Source organism: Rattus rattus, chromosome 10 (genome assembly GCF_011064425.1).
Source record: "Rattus rattus isolate New Zealand chromosome 10, Rrattus_CSIRO_v1, whole genome shotgun sequence".
Taxonomy (NCBI): Eukaryota; Metazoa; Chordata; class Mammalia; order Rodentia; family Muridae; genus Rattus; species Rattus rattus.
The window spans coordinates 55487910-55506416 of record NC_046163.1 but is presented as its reverse complement, the minus strand read 5'-3'; the positions used below and the strand labels follow the sequence as shown (position 1 = coordinate 55506416).

The window sequence follows — 18507 nt, the reverse complement described above, 5'->3', positions numbered from 1 at the left end:
GCTGGATGTCAGCAGTGGAGAGGAGAGGAGAGAAGAGGAGGGGAGGAGAGGAGAGGAGCCTGCTGTGTGGTGCATGCTCTCAACAGTGTGGCCTCTGTGTTTGTCAGGAAGCACAAGGACCTTCTTACATGCTCTTTGCATAGCAGAAGGGAGAAGAGTCTGGGAAAGAATCCAGTTATAAGCCTGCTTCAGTTGTCTATGCTAACATTCAGGGGCCTCACAGAACAGGTGAAGGCACTGAGGAAGGGAAGGGAAATGTGGTGCTGTAGGTAAGTTAAAAGAGCAGGAGCGAGTGAGCTATCATCTATCATGATCTATAGATAACCTAAAGAAATAGCACTGGCTTTAGTCTAAAAACACAAAGAAAAAGACAGTAGAGACTTATGTTCATTTTTATTTAATTTTTGCACCAAATTACAGCATCTTTATGGGAAGAAACACTTAAAATATAAAAAGCACCAATAAAAGTGCATATATTCAACACACATAAAAATATCCTGTTTCATATGTAAGAGATTCAGCTTTGCTTTTGTTTTCTTGATTGTCTATTTTATAGTTCATTGATTTCTGCTATAATTATCTTTTTTTCTTCTTTCTTTGAATTTAACTTGTGTCAGTGCCTACTTTAGTGGTTCTAGTTTATGGCATATAAATATGGTGTATAAATATGGTAAAGACCTTGATTCCTTTGATATGTTTTGCATTCGATTGAGGTCAGATAATGTAAACTTCAATTAAATTGTATGGTTACAGAAAAAATGTGCTTATTTCAAATTTCTAGTTCTATGTCCAGAATGCATTGGATGCATTGACATAATAGAGCCTTGCATATAACATAGTTAAACAATGTATGACATAGTTGGATTCAGTTTATGTATGTGTTTTACATATTCCTGCTATTTCCAGTATGTGTATACATATATATACAAAACAGAGTGAGATTCCAAAATGAGAAACTGGGATAAAATAAGCCAGAATTCCACATAAGATTAGCTACTATATCATATTGATTTAAAGAGATAAAAAGTATAGTACCAGGTTACTGAATCTAAGGGCACATTTTTTTTTTTGCAAATGTCTATTATGTACTGGTATTTTGATTCTTCTGTACTAACACATAATAACTGAGATTGGCACAGGTTGTAGGACAACTAAGACATTGTAATCGCCACTTGTCACAGAAAGAGTCAGCTAATACTCTGTTTCTTAAACACCACAGCCTTAAAATAGAAAACAAACAAAAAATTAAATGCACAAGTCGTAAGTGATTTGGCTGCTGAAAGAAGTCCAGGGGAGACTTCAAAGATCTTAGTACCACATTCATGCTGTATTCCCAGCCCAATAGAAGTCTGGACTGTGATTATCTCTTAGGAAGTTAAGAAAGCTATCTTTCTATATTCCTCTACTTGTACTGTAAATAAACATAAGTATCTCACTTTAGAAAGATAATGTATAGTAGTATATGATTGATTAAAGAGCAGTGTGGCAGGAATAGAGGCAATTGTAATTTAATTTCCCTACTAGGAAATGTGCCTGAGTTTGCACAAGTAGACCTAACTCTAAACATGCCTTTTCAGTCAACTGAAGTAATGTCTTGAACAGGTTAGCAGACGATCACAATAACAAAACAATCAAGATATTCCACACAAAAAGAGGACAGGATTGTTTGACACACCATTCTAGAAGGTTTTACATATGACTGGCTGACTCTGGGTTTGTAGTGAGACAGATGGCGCATCATAGTGGGAAGCTCGCGGTCGAACAAGCTGCTCACTTACAGCAGCAAAGAAGGAGAAATAAAAGGAAGAAACCTTAGTTTCATGGTCACCTTCAAGACTACAGTCTTCAGTGATCCCAGACAAAGCTAGGCCCGTTTCTTGAAATTCATCACCTTTTTGAAATCAAGGAATTGATCATTACAGTGTTGTGGACATTCTAGAGTTACATTGTAGTAGCCCAGAATCTTGATCAGTTTCCATCATTTAGAACATTTTCTAAAATCACAATCACTTTCAAAATCAGTTCTGTTTGAAGTGTAATGCATTTGTTAGGAAAATATATCAAGTTGACACTTAATAACATAGTTGGTATTTATTGACTTAGCACATAAAGGCTAACCAATTTACACTTAGGTGTTCCTGGTTTGTTAGTACTTACCACTTTTTAGGGGTGGGGCTATACTGTTACAACTGATACAGGAATACCTTAAAAGAGGTATCTAGAGAAAAAGATGGTGTGATAATATTGGCTAAAGGCAATTTTTAATTTTATTAAAATTTATTCACTTTTCATACTAATATCAGCCCCTCTTTCTTCCTAGCATGCCCTCAAACAGATCCTTCCGCATTTCCCCTTCTTACTTTTTAATTAATTATTTTATTTATTTACATTCCAAATGTTGCCACCCTTTCCTGGTCTCCCCTCCATGAGTTCTTCACTCAATTCCTGCTCCCCTTTGCCTCTGAGAGGGTGCTACCACACACACACACCCACCTCCCACCTCATCCCATTAACATCCCCTTCCCTGTGGCATCAAGTTTCTCCACAATACAGTACATCCTTTCCCATTGAGGTCAGACAAGGCAGTCCTCCACTACATCTGTAGTGAGAGCCACCAACCAGTCCATGTATGCTTTTTGGTTGGTAGCTTAGCCTCTGGGAGCTCAGGGGTCTGTGTCAGTTAATACTGTTGTCCAAGTTGATAGGATATGTGGTTGCCATCCCCATCAGCATCTTGAGTCCTTCCCCTAACTGTTCCATTTGGGTCCCCGACCTCAGTCCAATGGCTAGCTGTGAGTATCTCCATCTGTCTCAGCCAACTGCTGGTATAGCCTCTCAGAGGACAGCCATGCAGGCTCCTGTCTCCAAGCACAACAGTCATAGTGTTGGGTTTCCGTGCCCGCACATGGGATGAATCCCAAGTGAAGCTGGTCTCTGGATGGCCTTTCCTTCAGTCTCTGCTCCATTTTTGGCCCTGCATTTCCTTTAGGCAGGAACAATTCTGGGTCAAGAATTTTGAAATGGGTGGGTGGCCCCATGCCTCAAATGGGGCCCATGTCTATATCTACTGGGGGTGGTCTCCCCAGGTTCCATTTCCCCACTGTTGGACATTTCATTCCTTGGCCCAAAGTCCTCCCCATTGGGTCCTGGGACCTCCCAGAGGCACCCCTGCTCCCCACCCCACACTGCTGTGTATTTCCATTCATTCTCCTGGTCATCTGGGCCTCTCCTGTTTCCCCCATACCTGATACCATCCCCGCCCCCCACCATTTCCCTCCTCCTCCCCTCTCCCACCCAGGTCCCTCCGTCCCTCTGTTCTCTCTTCTAAGTGGAATTGAAGCATCCACACTTGGGCCTTCCTTTCTGTCAAGCTTCATGTGGTCTGTGAGTTGTGTCATGTGTAGTCTGGATTTTTTGACTGATATCCACTCATCAGTGAGTACATACCATGTATATTCTTTTGGGTCTGTGTTACCTCACTCAGGATGATATTTTCTAGTTCCATCCATTTGTAAAGGCAAAAATTTGTACAAAATGCCACAGAATAGGAGGGAGGGTGTGTGTGCCTGTGCGTGTGTGCGCGTGTGCGTGTGTGCGTGTTTTCTTTCTTCTTTTCTTCCTTCCTTTTGTTTTTTGTTTTGTTTTTAAGGGAGAAGTTGACGGTGTTGGGAGTCCGAGATGAAGGCCTAGTGCCTTGGCATCTTATTCTGGCTCACATTAGTCCTCTTTCCCTAGGTTTTGATGGAGTCTTTTAGTTCATGTAGTTCCTTGTTCTCTCTCTTCTTATAGACATTTGGGAGTGAGTGGAAGCCACTTTAATGCTCATAACTCTTTGAAAGCTCTATTTAAATGCAGTCAAAGTCTGAGGCAGTAGGGATAAGATTCCCCAACATATACATTTAGGGGAAGAATAAAATTTATTTCTTAATAATAAACAATTAAACCTATTCCACTGTCTTTTAAAGTAATTGAAAATACTGAGTATTTGCAATAGTCTCAGAGACTTAGCTTTCCTGATGATTGCTGTGGGAGTTCATCTGATGAAGTTTTGTAGCAAGTTTTATAAGTCTAGCCTTCCCCATATACAATATGTGAAGCTTGGTTCTCTCCAGATCTCTACATTTCACTGTATTTTTTTCCTGCTCCTATGGTGAGGTGGGGTGTAATGCCTCTTATTGTGAATATCTTGACTTTGATTTTGACTAGTATTGGGTAAAAGTACTTATCTGTTTTTATTTCTTTTAAGATAGATAATAGGATCTCCTTGTATGGCCAAGAATAGCCTGGAACTTGCTTTGTAGCCCAGACTGGCCTTAACTACTTTGGTATCTGGTGCTGGGATTATAGGCATGTACCACTAAACCTGGTTCTGATTTTCATTGTTTCGTTTACTTTGCTGTGCTGGAGAACAGATCCCATTTTTCAACTTTTAAAAATAGAATCTGTCTAGAGAATAAACATTTTCACATAGATTTGGTGACAGTGAGAAGGGAGAAACATATTTCTATTGATTCAAGAACCCAATTGTGTGTTTCTTTGTGTTAGATTTTGACAAAGCATGCCAACTTCTTCATCCTGTTTGTTATTTTCTTATCTCTGTAAAAGGTATATTCTGTTCTAATAAGACTCACAAATCCTGGGGCTGAGCGTCTTGTATTGAAAAGGAAGCCCATGTGTCTCTCTTAAGCTTTGGAGTCCAGGCTGTGACAAGTGAGAAGCCTACCACTGTCCTACTCACTCAAGGACAGCACAGGGCTACCCTCCCACCCTGCTCCTGTGTTGGCCCACTGGAGTTAGTCCAGCTCTGTCAGCTCTAGCGTAATTACTTCAGACTTCCTTAGGACACATCCCCTTGTGAAGGTGCCGTGTGGTCTGGCTGCAGAGCAGGTATACTAAGTTGCCTTCAGCAACTTCTTTGTTGGTTTCTGAAATCCTGCTGGACCAAGGAGGATCTGTGATTCTCCCATATTAGCCTTTTGTGTGCTGAAATCAGATGACAGGAGGGCATCACCCAGCTAAGTTATAGCATTAATATTAGCCATTGAACCAAATACTGGGAAACAGAGAAGAAAATAAGGAAGATTAGATTCTTGCTGCCATGGGAAAAACCATGTTGTAGCCTGGTGCCCAGCCTGTGATGGTCCCTCTGTACCTGTTTTCATTCTGCCTTTACACAGAATGCCATACACCTTGTCTGCCTTACACAGTGACTCATCTTCTAGTCTTCGGTACCATTCATTTTACTGTTTGCTTGCTGTTGTATCTTAAAAGTAAGTTTTCTCTTTTGAGTTGAAATCCATTGACAGTATTCTTTTCTTTTTATAGCTTGTACCTCCTTTTAAGCCTCAAGTAACATCTGAGACAGACACCAGATATTTTGATGAAGAATTTACAGCTCAGACTATTACAATAACACCACCTGAAAAGTGTAAGTCAACGTACAACATTGATGACACTCTGAAGTAGTTGGACCCAGTCTTTTCCAGAGTCATTGGCTGCCTCACAGATGAGATCCACCTGGGATTTTTGTTCCATTTCTGTAAGAATTTGCAGCGCCCCTTGAGGGCATAGCAGAGTGGCAGGAACAGACTTCTGGGTAGGACACTTGGGGCCACCTTCCAGCCTTACTCCTTCCTCAAGCCGTCTTAGCAGCTCCGTGCTGCCTGTGGGCCTATTTCTCAAGTCGGAGCCTTCCCTGGTCCAGACCCTTGTTCCTCACACCACAGCTTCAGAGCCACCCTAGCTGTGCCTCCTCCTTACGCAGTCATTTTAAGTTTACTGTTAAAAATAGTCCTTCTTTAGATCATAGTATTTTAAAGACAGCGAGTCTGTTATTAATTTTTATGCGTCTACTTTCCATAAAGAATGCACTAGGCTGTGTGTTCACACGCCATCTCATGTCATTCCATATGCACTGATAGATGCCTCATACTCCAAGAGATGCCATACATAAGTAGGTTTTGATGGAGGAGGAGGACAGGGTATGATTTTGAGGTAATATTTGGAAAGCTGAAGGCAGAGGTGTATATTATCCTTTAGCATTTTCTCCTTTCTTTTCCTTGTTTTAACATTTTCTCTACTGTTGGTTGACACTGCTTATTTACACTGAATGTCTGTGAGGCAGAAAAAGAAAATGAAATGGTAGCCCTGTAGTGGTCATGGTTACGTAACTATTGTAGAAGCATAAACTAGGACTCTTCTGGAGTCAGGGCCTGCATCTGAGAGCGCGCATGCCCAGAGGGGAATGTCTGTGGACGTGTGTGCACTTCTCGTTCTTTTATGTCTTTACGGTGACCAGAAGTGCTTAAATTTTATAAGTAAGGTGTTGAAGCCCAGTGTCACATATAGCGAGAGCAGGGGTCACTAGCTCAGCTGGGACTCCAACCAGGTTCTAAGATGCCTATATGCTGAAGGGAGCTGCATTTGTTACTGGTAGACTTTTAGTATCACTAAGAAATTAGAAGCTGTTAAAACCCCTGTGGAGCTGTGGGCAAGTAGCTTAGGGTCACCTGAGTAGAAATTACGGGCCTAGGCCTTGGCCTCTGGTCTCAGCATGGGATGTAGCAATGTAATTGTTCAACACTGGGAAGCACCAGTGAGTAGCTGAACAGACAGAGGGATGTGCCTACCCTGAGCTCTTGCTGGGCTCTGCCATTTGGAACTAAGGCTGGTTGTGTGCAGGCCACCCTTCCCCAGGGTACAGCTCTACCATGGCTTCCCTCTTCAGTATGTATCCACAGTCTCACCCAGAGAACCACCGTGATGTCATAGTCCAAGGGACAGTTCCGTCTGGTACGCTCCATTCTGCTGTGGTGCTGCTGTGTGGAGAGCACCTTTACTTGCTGTTTTCCATCAGTTAACATATTATCGAAAGGATCCCATGGCGTAATGACTCTTTGTCCCAGACCCTGATAGATGTCTCCTTGACAAGTACTTATTAAATGAGTGAACATAAAATGTGACCAGGACCTGGGAGGGTTTGGGTCAGGAGGAGGCCCCGCTCTTAGCACAGTGCAGTTGTCCTTGGGTGTCTGGGCTGCCTTCCTGTGTCTTTGCTCCCCATTGGCATCCATGGTCTACTTTAGGGTAGGAAGATCTTTGTGTCTTTTTGGAAAATAGGTTGGAGGAAGTCTCATTAGCCTAGCTTCTTCTGGACTCACAGGATTCTTTATGCCTTAACGTCCTGAATTAAGCCCATGCTTCTCCAGGGTGTGCCTGACAAGCCAGTTCTTAAAGAAAGGTTCCAGAGGATTCTAACTTGAGTGGCCTGATTAACTGGTCCTTAGGGTTCACATGAAAATTGAGCTGTACAGCTCCAGTATAAAAAGTCCCTGACTAAGTGAATGAGCATGAAAGATCTTAAGACTAGAAAGTCAGTGGCATAAACAGTTTAAAAACTCTGTAAAGAGTCTCAACCAAGTGAATTAGTAGTTTAAGTACTAAACTACTAAAGCTAAAATACTCTGTGGCTACTCAGCTGCTGTTTCATGATTAACTTACACTCCTAGCCTTAGGAGTCAAGGACCAGGAAGGACATCTTAACTCCTCCTGTCTTCATATTTGTGACTCAGACTTAGACTGCTGTCCTGATGGGAATCTATATGTTTATTTCTCAGTTCATAAGCCCTCTGAAATGATACTAAGATGATGAGTAGGGTCTGCGTCAGGTACATTAAGAATAACTTCTTTCTTTACCTTTTAGTAACACGAGTGTGCCAGGTTGTATAAGGCTTGGTGTCTTTGAAAGATGACCGGTTCATTTCTGTAGTTACACAGGGGCTGTACAGCAAGCCCTTAGGTTAGCACAGTTTCCAAAGTAGGTGCTAGTAGCCCGTGGGAATCTGACTTCTGTGGACATGAGAAGTATTACCTTGCTCTGCTCCTGGGTTCTAGACAGTACAGCAGCAAGGGTCCAAGCAGTCTGGCATATGCCTGACAGGGCATGCCACAGACTAGAATTAAGGAGAGTCTAGAGGTCAGGCTCCTCTCTCCTGGTTCAGGATCTCTTGGATGGAAAGGCAAGCGAAAGGGTGGTTAAGCCTCACTCTGCCCTGGCTTCTGTTGAAGGGGAGCAGTCCCAGTGACTAGTGCTTACAGTTCTTGGTTCTGAGGACCGAGGGAAAGGCTGTTGCTTTGGCAGTTCATGGATTCTAACTTTCCCCTGTGGGAAGAGAAAAGAGACAACAAAGCACTGCTATACAGAGGTAGGTAGGTTTTTTTGGTAGCCTTGAAACCACTGCTACTCACAACTCAGGCACCAAGATTTGGCTCCAAAGTCCACAGGATGCCGTTTGTCAGCAGTTGTCTCCCTAGTTGCCACCTTGGTTTATAAATCAACAATTTAAAATTATTTTTAAAAGAATAAATCAGCAGTTAAGAAAGAAAGCAAAATGTTCCATTTTCTGCAAACAGCTGCAGCAATGTGCCAGATTGTCCTAACTGGTGTTAATTAATTGAACAGATTTTAGAATGTGTTGTCTTTCATTACATCCATCAATGGCCCCATGCTTTCCTCTCACAGAAAAGGAAAATTTCTTTGAGAGAGATCTGATCACTTTTGGTACTGTCTAATTACATTTGTTAAATGTTCTGAGAAAAGCAGGCACTGGGGACTATGGGGATGCAGAGATTCAAACACAGAGCTGTAGTCTGTAAATGTGCTTATATTCATGACTGCTGTCATTGTACCTGCATGGTCCTCCAGAGGACCACCCAGGGAGCTGCTGCCCTCAATTGGACATAGTCAAAGAACAAGCCCCCTTGTAACCAACCCTGAGGGAGTAGTCAAGAGCTGAAGTGGGTGACTTTGAGGAAAGATAGGCCTGTGTGGACTTCAGAGATTTCTTCCTGTTCAGAATTTCGGTGAGTGTTACTGACAGGACAGTGGAGGGAGGCTGTCTTCCGTCTCTGGAGACACCCACAAATTCACCCTCTCTCTCTAAGGCAAGACCAACCTGCCATGTAAAGCCCTCTAGGCCTAGGACAAGGTCTGGTTACAGCCAGGAGCCAGAGCAGTCCCTGTCGTCTCTGGGATAGAGAACACACAGAGCCTTATTACACATAGGATGTGGATGTGCTGTAAGTTTGAGTGCAGAAATAGACAAACAAAGCTTTTCCTTGGGAACACTGTTTCTGAGAGGTGATTGACATATGTCAGAATTAGAACATTACTACTTCAACGGACTTTTCTATAGAGCTTTTATGCTGTGTGATTCAATGGTGAATGCCTCAAACCCATCCCAGCTTTCAAACATTGCCATTGCCTTAGTTCTGAGCCCATGTCTTCTCAGGAGACAGATGTTTCCGTCTGCCTCAGCACTACCTAGGATTGCTGCTCAGCTGCTGACAGGAGCGGTCTGTTTAAGAGGGGATGTGTGGTGTCCTGTGTGACTGTACACGGAGTGTTTCTGCCACTCCAGCGTAGGTTCTGGTGCATTTGAGCTGAAAGCGTTAGGGAATGCTAATTCAGTCTGGCGCTGAGGTCCCTGCGCATTAAGAAGAGAATATGGAAAAGAATTTAAAAAGTCATTTTTTGGATGAAAGCAAAGCCTTTTATCGGGTGCATATAGTTTCTGTTCATGAAATTAATGCTTCCAGAAGAGCCTAGAAAACAAAAAGAATGGAACTACCTCTTTTAATGGAGTTAAGGAAATGGAAATATTTGGCTTGGAAAAAAAAATTGTAAGGCTAGAGAGAGACGATGGCTTAGGAATTAAGAACAGCTGCTGTCTTATAGGGACCTTAGTTCAGTTCCTGGCCTATGTCATGGGGCTCATAACGTGTAACTCTAGTTCCAAGGTGCTTTCATTTGTTTATATTGCTGTGGTTATACACCATGGTGAGAAGTAACCTGGGGAGAATTTAGTTTACAATGTCCTGATCACAGTCCATCATCAAAGGAAGTTAGGAGCTTAAGGCAGGAACCTGGAGGCAGGAGCTGATGCAGAGCGTGCTTACTGGACAACTCCCCATGGCTCGCTCAGCTTGCCTTGTTATATAATCCAGGCCTGTATGTACCCAGGGTGATGACACCCAGAGTGTGGTGGACCTTCTTATATAAATCAGTAATCAAGAAAACACCCTTGCAGACTTGCCTACAGTGCAGCCTGATAGAGGCATTTTCTCAATTGGAGGTTCCCTCTTCCCAAATGACTGTAGCTTATATCAAGTCTGTAAGTGTCCTGTGGGACCAGCGTCCGGGTGACCTGAGGCCTCCTCCAGACTCGGAGGGCACTTGCACTCATGGGTTTACAGTAAACACATACCCATCTGCCCCCTCCGCCTGCCTCTCTCTCTCTCTCTCTCTCTCTCTCTCTCTCTCTCTCTCTCTCTCTCTCTCTCTCATACACACACACACACACCTCTCTCTCTCACACACACACAGACACACTCTCTCTCTCTCTCTCTCTACACACACACACACACACACACCTCTCTCTCTCTCTCTCTCTCACACACACACAAATCTCTCTCTCACACCCACACACACACCCACACACACACTCTCTCTCTCTCTCTCTCTCTCTCACACACACACACACTCTCTCTCTCACACTCACACACACACACACACACACACACACACACACACCCCCTCTCTCTCTCTCTCTCACACACACACACACACACACACACACACTTCTCTCTCTCTCTCTCTCTCTCTCTCTCTCACACACACACACACACACACACACACACACAAAGTAAAAACAAATCATGTTTTAGGAGGTTGTACTGAACAGTTTATCTTGATTGCAGGATGGTGTGCAGTGGACCTTGGAGATGAGCAGGGGTGTTGTAGCTGGCGCTTTCTAGTGCCTGACCTAGGAAGAGCTTTGTAATTGTGGATTCCCACCAGAACACTTAGGGAGGAAGAGGCTTGGTTCTTTGTAGCTCTGCACATACAGGACAAGCAGATAAAAGAGGGATTCATATACACTGCCCCACCCTCAGCTTGCACATTGTTGTTTTCCTGACGAACCAAAACTCGAAATCCGCTCCTTCGTTTTTCATCTTTTTTTCTTGTCCTCTTTATTCTAGTTAAAGTTTTACTACAAGAAAATAGAGAATAGTGAGTTAATCACTAGTAAATATTGACTGATATTGCTGAAGAAGATTAGTTTGCAGTCAGACCTAGGTCACCAGAAAGAAAAACTACAAGCACTTTGGAGACCTCATGGATTCTGTAGAATTCAGTGACTTAGAATTTAGAACGTTATGCTTTCCTGAAATGCCATATCCTTGAAAGTAGAATTCTGATTTTGTTCAGTAATGTTTTTCCTATAATTAATTAATCTTGAAATTTTGATGTCTTAGAGATGATTTTATAATATTATTTCTCGGTAGACCATGTGTATATAGAAATCATAGTTTTTTAAACTCAGTTTTACGGAGAAGTTGATGAGACGTCTTTGAGTGTGTAGGCAGAGGAACAGTAGAAACCTGAATGACAGCGCTGTTTGCTGCCCACAGATGACGACGACGGCATGGACTGCATGGATAATGAGCGGCGGCCACACTTCCCTCAGTTCTCCTACTCTGCAAGCGGACGGGAATAAGTTCCTTTCAGTCTGTCTCTACACTGTCATCTTAGATTTTGCCACTGAGAATGATTCCTGGACATCTCCACCAGTCCTCGCTCTTACAGTTAGCAGGGGCACCTTCTGACATCCCTGACCAGCCAAGGGTCTTCACCCTCACCACCTCTCACCCACATGAAACCATAGACACAGACACTCCAGTTTTGTTTTTGCATGAAATTGTATCTCAGTCTAAGGTCTCATGCTGTTGCTGCTACTGTCTTACTATTATACAACTTTCAGAAGTAATTTTACAACCTTTGGGAGTCATGGGCCCATTGTTCATTTGTGCATCAAGTGTCATCTTCTTTTGGTTTTTGGTTTTCCCTAGCAGTGAAGGCTATATGAGATACACTGATTCTAGGTACATTGTTAACTCTCTAGGAGATAAATCAAGAACTAATTAGACTAAGAAGATTTAGTTTCTATTTCTGAACAAGCAGTTGTTAAAGGGTGGTGGTGTGTGTATGTAACAGTTTAGCAGCGCATGTCTGACCAGCACATGAAGTGTGTATCACTGACATTTGGCTGGAAATCCTTAGGAAACATTGAGAGGACTGAAGGGCCGATTTGAGATACACATAGCTTTTTAATTCCTGCTGGATATTGTGGAGGAAGCCCAGTGCCACCCATGGACACCCAGATTTCAAGGGCAGACGGAGACCGTTCAACCAAGCACTGAAGGTGCAGAGTCGCCTAGAAAGGCTTAGGGTCTACTTTGTACCAGAGAGCATTTCCCCTGGGCTTGGCAACCTTTTCCCTTTCTTGACATTTATCACCTCTGATGGCTGAAGAATGTAGACAGTACAGTGATCCTGCTGTCACCAAAATCCATACACCAAGGTGGACGGGTGTTTGCCTTACCAGTTTTGAAGTTGTTACTTTCAGTTATAGGTGAATTAGCTTTTTCTCAGATGTTAAAACTTTGAATGTCCTTTATGGTTTTGTTTCTATTACGGTAGTATTTATTTTTTAGTGGTAAGAATTGTGTTGTCATGTTAGCAAGCGCAGCTCCAATTCGCAGCTCCAATTCACAGGTCATTGCCTGCGGTTTCTTTCCACCCATGTGCAAGGAATGTACACACCCATTAGAATCATGCACTTTTCTCCTAGGTAAGAAGAAATGGTAAGGCTCTGGGATTGTATCTGTGGTTAGAATCTGGTTAGAGTCTTTGGGAGAGGGGATGCTGTAATTTGACCCCTTGGAGCTGAAATGAGAAAATCCCAATACCCAATGCCAAGGGGTTGGTAGAGCAAGTGGATGTGAGAGTATAGCCTAGCATAAAGTAATGGAGAGAGCGGAGACCCAGTGACGATGAGAAATGCACTCTCCTCAGCAAAGTGAACACATCACAACCATTCACACAGTGGCAAGGAAAGGATAAGAAGAAGGTGATGTGTTTATTCTTATCAAGGTACATTCATTACTGAATCAAGCCATCAGGGAAAACAACAAAACAAAACACCTCTAGCTTTTATTTTTCTGTACATACTCATGTCTCCCAACCCAAACATTTCTCACTGAGAGGGGACATGTATGCAAACCTCATCTTTCTCCTTCATTAATGATGATCTTCAGATTAAACCCTTTGGTGCTAGGAGCTGACACTTTCCAAAGCAGACTATGAAGTCCAAGGATCAAAGCCTTTCTTGCAGCAAGCAAGAGGGCAACTGCTGCTCCAAGGAGTGATTACGGAAATGGATTCCAGCTACTGACTGGCAGCTCCCAAATGGAAGACGACAGTGTGACCTAGCAGTGTTACTGCATTGTGGGTTTGCGTAGGAAGTCATGCTCTCATGCAGATGTCTTGGCCTCTGGGCTCGGACTTAGGGAAGCAGAGCCGCTGCTGGCGGTGGCTGGCCGCTGGGACCGCTGGGACCGCTGGGGTGTAAAGGGCATTTTACTAAGGCAGCTAAGACTGACTCAGACATAGATTTTGTCCTCATTTTTCATGTTTCTACCTGGGTGAGTTTACCCTTAGTGGGAAGTAGGAAGTTAGACAGGTATACAGTCTTACATCGGCAGTCTTTTTTCCTACATAGAAGTATGTTGAATGTTTCACACTGACAAGAAAGTAGATTAGATGGTATGTCCTTTAAGTTACCTTGCATCCATTCTGGAAGAAAGAAGTAGGAGAGGAAGAAAAGCAAGCCGGGCCCGGCTGATGTTCAGAGCATTATCCTTCAGAAGGAGCAGACACTGTACACTAAGCACACGGCTGCTTCTGTCTCCTCCCAAGTCTTAAGGGAATTTCATGACCTTGGCCAAGGATACTTGGTGAAGATTAATGAGGGGACATTGACAATGCCTCAGGCTGGCCACTCCTCACACCTGGCCCTTGGTCCCCAGCCTTTCAAGGGATTGCTCATCCCATCCCTAACTCCCCGAGTGTCACAGCAGGTGCATTCTTGGCTTTGGTTTCAAGAGTTCTCTCCTTGCACCTTCCACCAGATGTCAGTTAAAGGGCAGGAGTAGAGCAGAGAGGTGGGGAGGAGGCTCTGAAATCTTAAGTTGCCTAGGCCTACAGCTTAGGGTTCTGGCAGTTGAAATGGCCTGAAACCAGGCATCATCATGTCTGGATGCGGCTCTGGCTTTGTGATTCCAGCTCCTACCAGCTCCACCTTGACCTCTTGTCACCATGCAGGGCTGTCTGGGAGGAAACTAGCCACTTGTGCTCAGACTGCTGCCAGCATTCTCACAGCTTTGCTCTCCACATTAATGACATAGATTATTCCAGTATTGTTTCCATTTCCCACCTGACCTCCAGCTTCTCAGAGCTGACTTCTTGCAGGGGCCACATGCTTCTCTTTCCCTCACTAACTGCAGGGTCTCCAGCACACCTCAGTGTACACACTTTGCTGCTACCGTCTGTACTGTCTACATCACAATTCCCTGAGCTTGCTCCTGGTACTGCATTACAGGCAAGCATGAAGTGTAAAGTATTTATTTAAATAAAAAGGAAACCTCTGGATTGGTCACCGAGTCACCTCCCTGTAGATTCGTAGTCTGTGGCATATTTTGACTTTCTAGTTCTTCTGCTAGATCCATACAAGATCTGGTCATCTGGTTAAGGGTTTGAAGCAGACACAGCTACGAACCCGGATGCTGTCATCACTGTCACGGCTGGCTACACTACAGATGTTCGTGTCCTTACATTTATGACCACAGGGTGTGAAGTAACTACCAAGAACCTGATTTTGTACACTGTACACCCTCGGTATCTCACACTCTGACAGGGACACACATGACTTCCTTCGTACAGACAGCTTAAATAAAGCCCTGTGTCAATCCGCTACTTCTCTGTTTGTTGTTGTTGGATATGGCTCTGTAACTTCAGAAAACTAAATTTCGTTCTTTTCTGGAAAAAGGATTATAGCCCCAGCTGTTATTAACCAGCCCTGTATAAAGGTGTGACAGGAAAAGAGGTAAATAGATAAAACACAGACGGGGTGTTTTCCCTTGACCAAAATGCCAATAGCGTGCTTGTAGCAACTGATGAAGGGCTAGGAGTGCAGTCCCTGGCCACCAGCAGCAGATTTTAAGGCACATCTACTAGGATGCCAGAAAAAGAGTAGATTGCAGACCCTAAAGGTCTTGATAAGAAATGGTGTGGGCCCCAAATTCTCAAGGAATGCAGCTTGTCACTAATGTCTTCCTGATAACACACAGCTCCAGACACTTCCTTGCAAGTGTATCTTTAACCCTTCATGTCAGTTTATAACGTAGACATGAGTAATCGATGGCCAGAATGTCTGGATTACATTGTTTTGGATGGGGTGTATTTCTGATTTTACCTCATAAGCTACAACTGTAGAACTTGGCTTTGCTCTTGTGAATTCAACAGGGAGAGGAGTGACTTTTGGGACCAGTTAGTCAGGCATGCATGTGTATTTCTCACAGCCAAATCTGGAGGCATTCTTACATGTGCTGTCCTCAAAATCAACTGGGGTTGGCAGATCCATGAGGCTGAAATAAAGTGACCTCTACAACTCTTTAAAGGTGCTATTTTTAGAATATTGTATAATTTATTCATGGTATAAATACATAAAACAGAATTGAGGACAGTTAAAATATGTGACAGCTTTATGGCTAGCACATTTGATGAACCAGAAACTTCTCAGAATAGAAGTTCTGCTGTTCGAGGCTTGCACCTTTGACATGCCCCAGAGATGAGGATGGCCCATGCACCGTCCTGCTACCACCACCTCCATGGCCTAAGCTGCATGTTTGTGAAGGGCAGGCTGAGCATGTGGACACCAGGCCTCAGCTGAGCGCCCTGGGCTGCTGGGCTGCTGGCAGGGAGAGGTGAGGTGTCCCATGCAGCCTTGCCCCCAGTGTTTCATCCCCCCCTCAAACACCGTGACCATCTCAGCATCCAGGCTCTATTCCTGTCTGTCTGGTCGCTTTTGTTTTTTGTTTTTGTCTTCGTTTGTTTTGTGGAGCCGGGAGAGGACCCGGGGCCTCACATGCTGGGCAAGTGCCCTGCCACCGAGCTACACCCCAGACCTTCCAGTGTCCATTTGTGTTCCTTTAAAGCATTTGAGGGCTTGACTGTATAGTAGAAATACTATTTTAGACTAAGAATATGATCTGTGTACAGATATTTGATATACTGTTAAGTAAATTTTCTAATTTCACATACATTTGTTTTTAGGCTCCTCTCAAGTACTGCTATTGAAGACAAAAATCTGACACCATCGAGCCAAAGATGCCTTTTTTGGGGGAGGGGGGAGGGGTTTGCTTTGTGTTGTTTAGAGAATGGGAAAATAATGCAGAGTGCTTCCTGAGTGCACACAGTTCAGTGGGAAATGCTGGATGCTGGCTACTGGCAGACATGGGGGGGGGGATGGTGACCGGCAGGAGGAGAGGTGGTCTTCAGTACACTTTGGCTGACTTCAAACATGTGCCTTTTGGTGTGTTTTGTCATTGCTACAAAATGAAAAGGAAACAGAACAACTCAAGTCTTTAGAAAGACTTTTTATTAATCCCTGTGCATACTTTAGAGACAAGGGAAATCAGTGACTTGAAGCTGTTCTGAGCACACACTCCCGACTAGCCCTAGCCAGTTGACGCTGAAGCACTCCCTGTCTGTAGCACAGGGACAGGCCATGGCATGAGGACCAGCCCCCCTGCAGTCCCTGGTGGTGTCTCCCTGGGGAGGTTTCGGTGCACTGTGCACATTAAGTACAAATCAGATGAATGTAAATATCTCTTTGTAAATCATTTATTTCACTCTGTTTCATCCAGGTCAGCAATCAGATTGTGGCATGCTGGGTAACTGGAAAAAAATGATAATAAAAAGTAAGTTTAAATAGATCCTGGGTATTTGTTTTCTCATTTGCTGGTTTGGTCAGCTGTATCACTGAAGCTTTGGAGAAAGGGTTTCTGGTGCTAAAAATGTGAAAATATGCGTAGCCAACTGTATTGAAAATCTGTGCCTTACTCCCTGCTACCAGAGACCGAAGAAAGCCCTTTCGGTATATGGGTATCAAGCTCTATCCTTGTAAGGCTTTCCTTCTGAGAGCAGTCTGCACCCCAGACCTGTGTGCGCTTCTACCCAGGAACACAGGCATCATGACAGTGCCTGAATTATTTGTTAGGAAACTAATCTGACATTACAGTGGGCAGAAGTGGGAACAGTTAGATGGCACGAGTAACACAAAATGAGTGTTCCCTGCAGTTTCATGTAACATGTATACATGGGCTTTTACATTTTCACAAAGGTGAAAGTCTCTCATCTCTAAGACGTTGCACTTGTTGGTAGGGGAAGAGTCCAGGGTAAGAAAAGTGTTGACCACTGTAGCCTGGTGAGTATACATTGCACACATGCCCACTAGGTGCATCAGATCGTCTCCTAGTTCTGCAGTGGAGGATGACCAGCTGCAGTACTCTGAAAGTCTGAGGAGAGCTGTCTGTGGTAGCCCCAAAACTGCACTTTCCACTGGGCCAGGATGGTAGAGCAGGGCCAGGCGCCCCCCCCCCAGCCTTGTGACTAGAGCTAGGGTCCAAGGAAGAATTCCGCTGCCCGGTACAATCTATGATTCCCTGGTAGGGATTTCTAAGTTGGAAGAGTGGGACATGTTGGAAATGCTTTTTCTTTTTCTTGTTTTCCTCCTTTGGAAAAGGTCCTGTGTGCATTTCAGGTAGATGTTACCATGTGTGAGGAGCATGGTGGTGAATTTTAATGAACTGTTATGTGAGCAGACTGGTTTCTCACAGGGAATGGAGGTGGGACTGTGGCAAAAGGCAAAGCAGGACAGCGTGAGGTTAGCAATGAGGAGCTTTTCAGAGCCCAGAGCTGCTCCATTCTCACCGTCTTCCAGAGAGGGTCTGGGACATCTGTCAGTCACCAAAGCCTGTGATCAATTTAATCAGCAGATAGAGGTTCCCCTTTAACATTGATGCCACCCTACACTGAGCAAGCTGATACTGGTTCTGAAAGTGACTAGTTGGGATACACCCCCCCACCCCCATCTCCGTCCCCACCCCCTAGTTCTCTGAGGATAGCCAGGCGAGACTGGCTGCCTGGTATCCTGGGTCCCCACACATGGGCTTCTAAAGCAAGAGAATAAGTGGCTGAACTAGCAGCAGCACAGACCATGGCCAGCGTATCTCCAAAGTCAGAGTAAGTGAGCTTGGGCAGAAAATCCCTCCTCACTTCAGAGTGAGGCCCCTGAAGGAGAATGGAGCTTTGCAGCAGGATTTTTCTTAACCCAGAAGTGTATTACTCAGTGAGTCTCTGAGTGCCTGTGATCCCAAGGCCATCTAGGAAAGTGGTATCGCTGGGCTCCCTATTAACGCCTTCCCTGCTCTTCTGACTGGGGACAACCTCTGGGATGAGAGAATGTGAGGGAAAACAGGAACACGTGAATCACATGCTCATGGAGCAAGTGCTGCCCTCTCCAGTCAGGAGTAGGCCTTGCTTTG

The 18507-nt window shown here is 44.1% G+C and overlaps 2 protein-coding genes across 6 annotated transcripts in view; one reads left to right on the top strand and one right to left on the bottom strand.

The window, feature by feature from the left end:
• The window catches only part of Akt3 (AKT serine/threonine kinase 3), a 281481-nt gene extending 264585 nt beyond the window's left edge, over positions 1-16896 (top strand). For 3 of the 5 annotated variants that reach the window (XM_032915102.1, XM_032915104.1, XM_032915107.1), the window contains 2 exons: positions 5326-5428; positions 11473-16896. In XM_032915102.1, coding sequence (XP_032770993.1) covers positions 5326-5428; positions 11473-11558 — 189 coding nt within the window. In that variant the 3' untranslated portion in view covers positions 11559-16896. The remainder of the gene's footprint in view (positions 1-5325; positions 5429-11472) is intronic. The other 2 variants (XM_032915105.1, XM_032915106.1) reach the window with 2 other exon arrangements.
• Positions 16543-18507, bottom strand: part of Sdccag8 (SHH signaling and ciliogenesis regulator SDCCAG8) — a 195293-nt gene continuing 193328 nt past the window's right edge. The window contains exon 19 of the mRNA XM_032915108.1: positions 16543-16858. Within this exon, the coding sequence (XP_032770999.1) occupies positions 16829-16858 (30 nt within the window). The 3' untranslated portion in view covers positions 16543-16828. The remainder of the gene's footprint in view (positions 16859-18507) is intronic.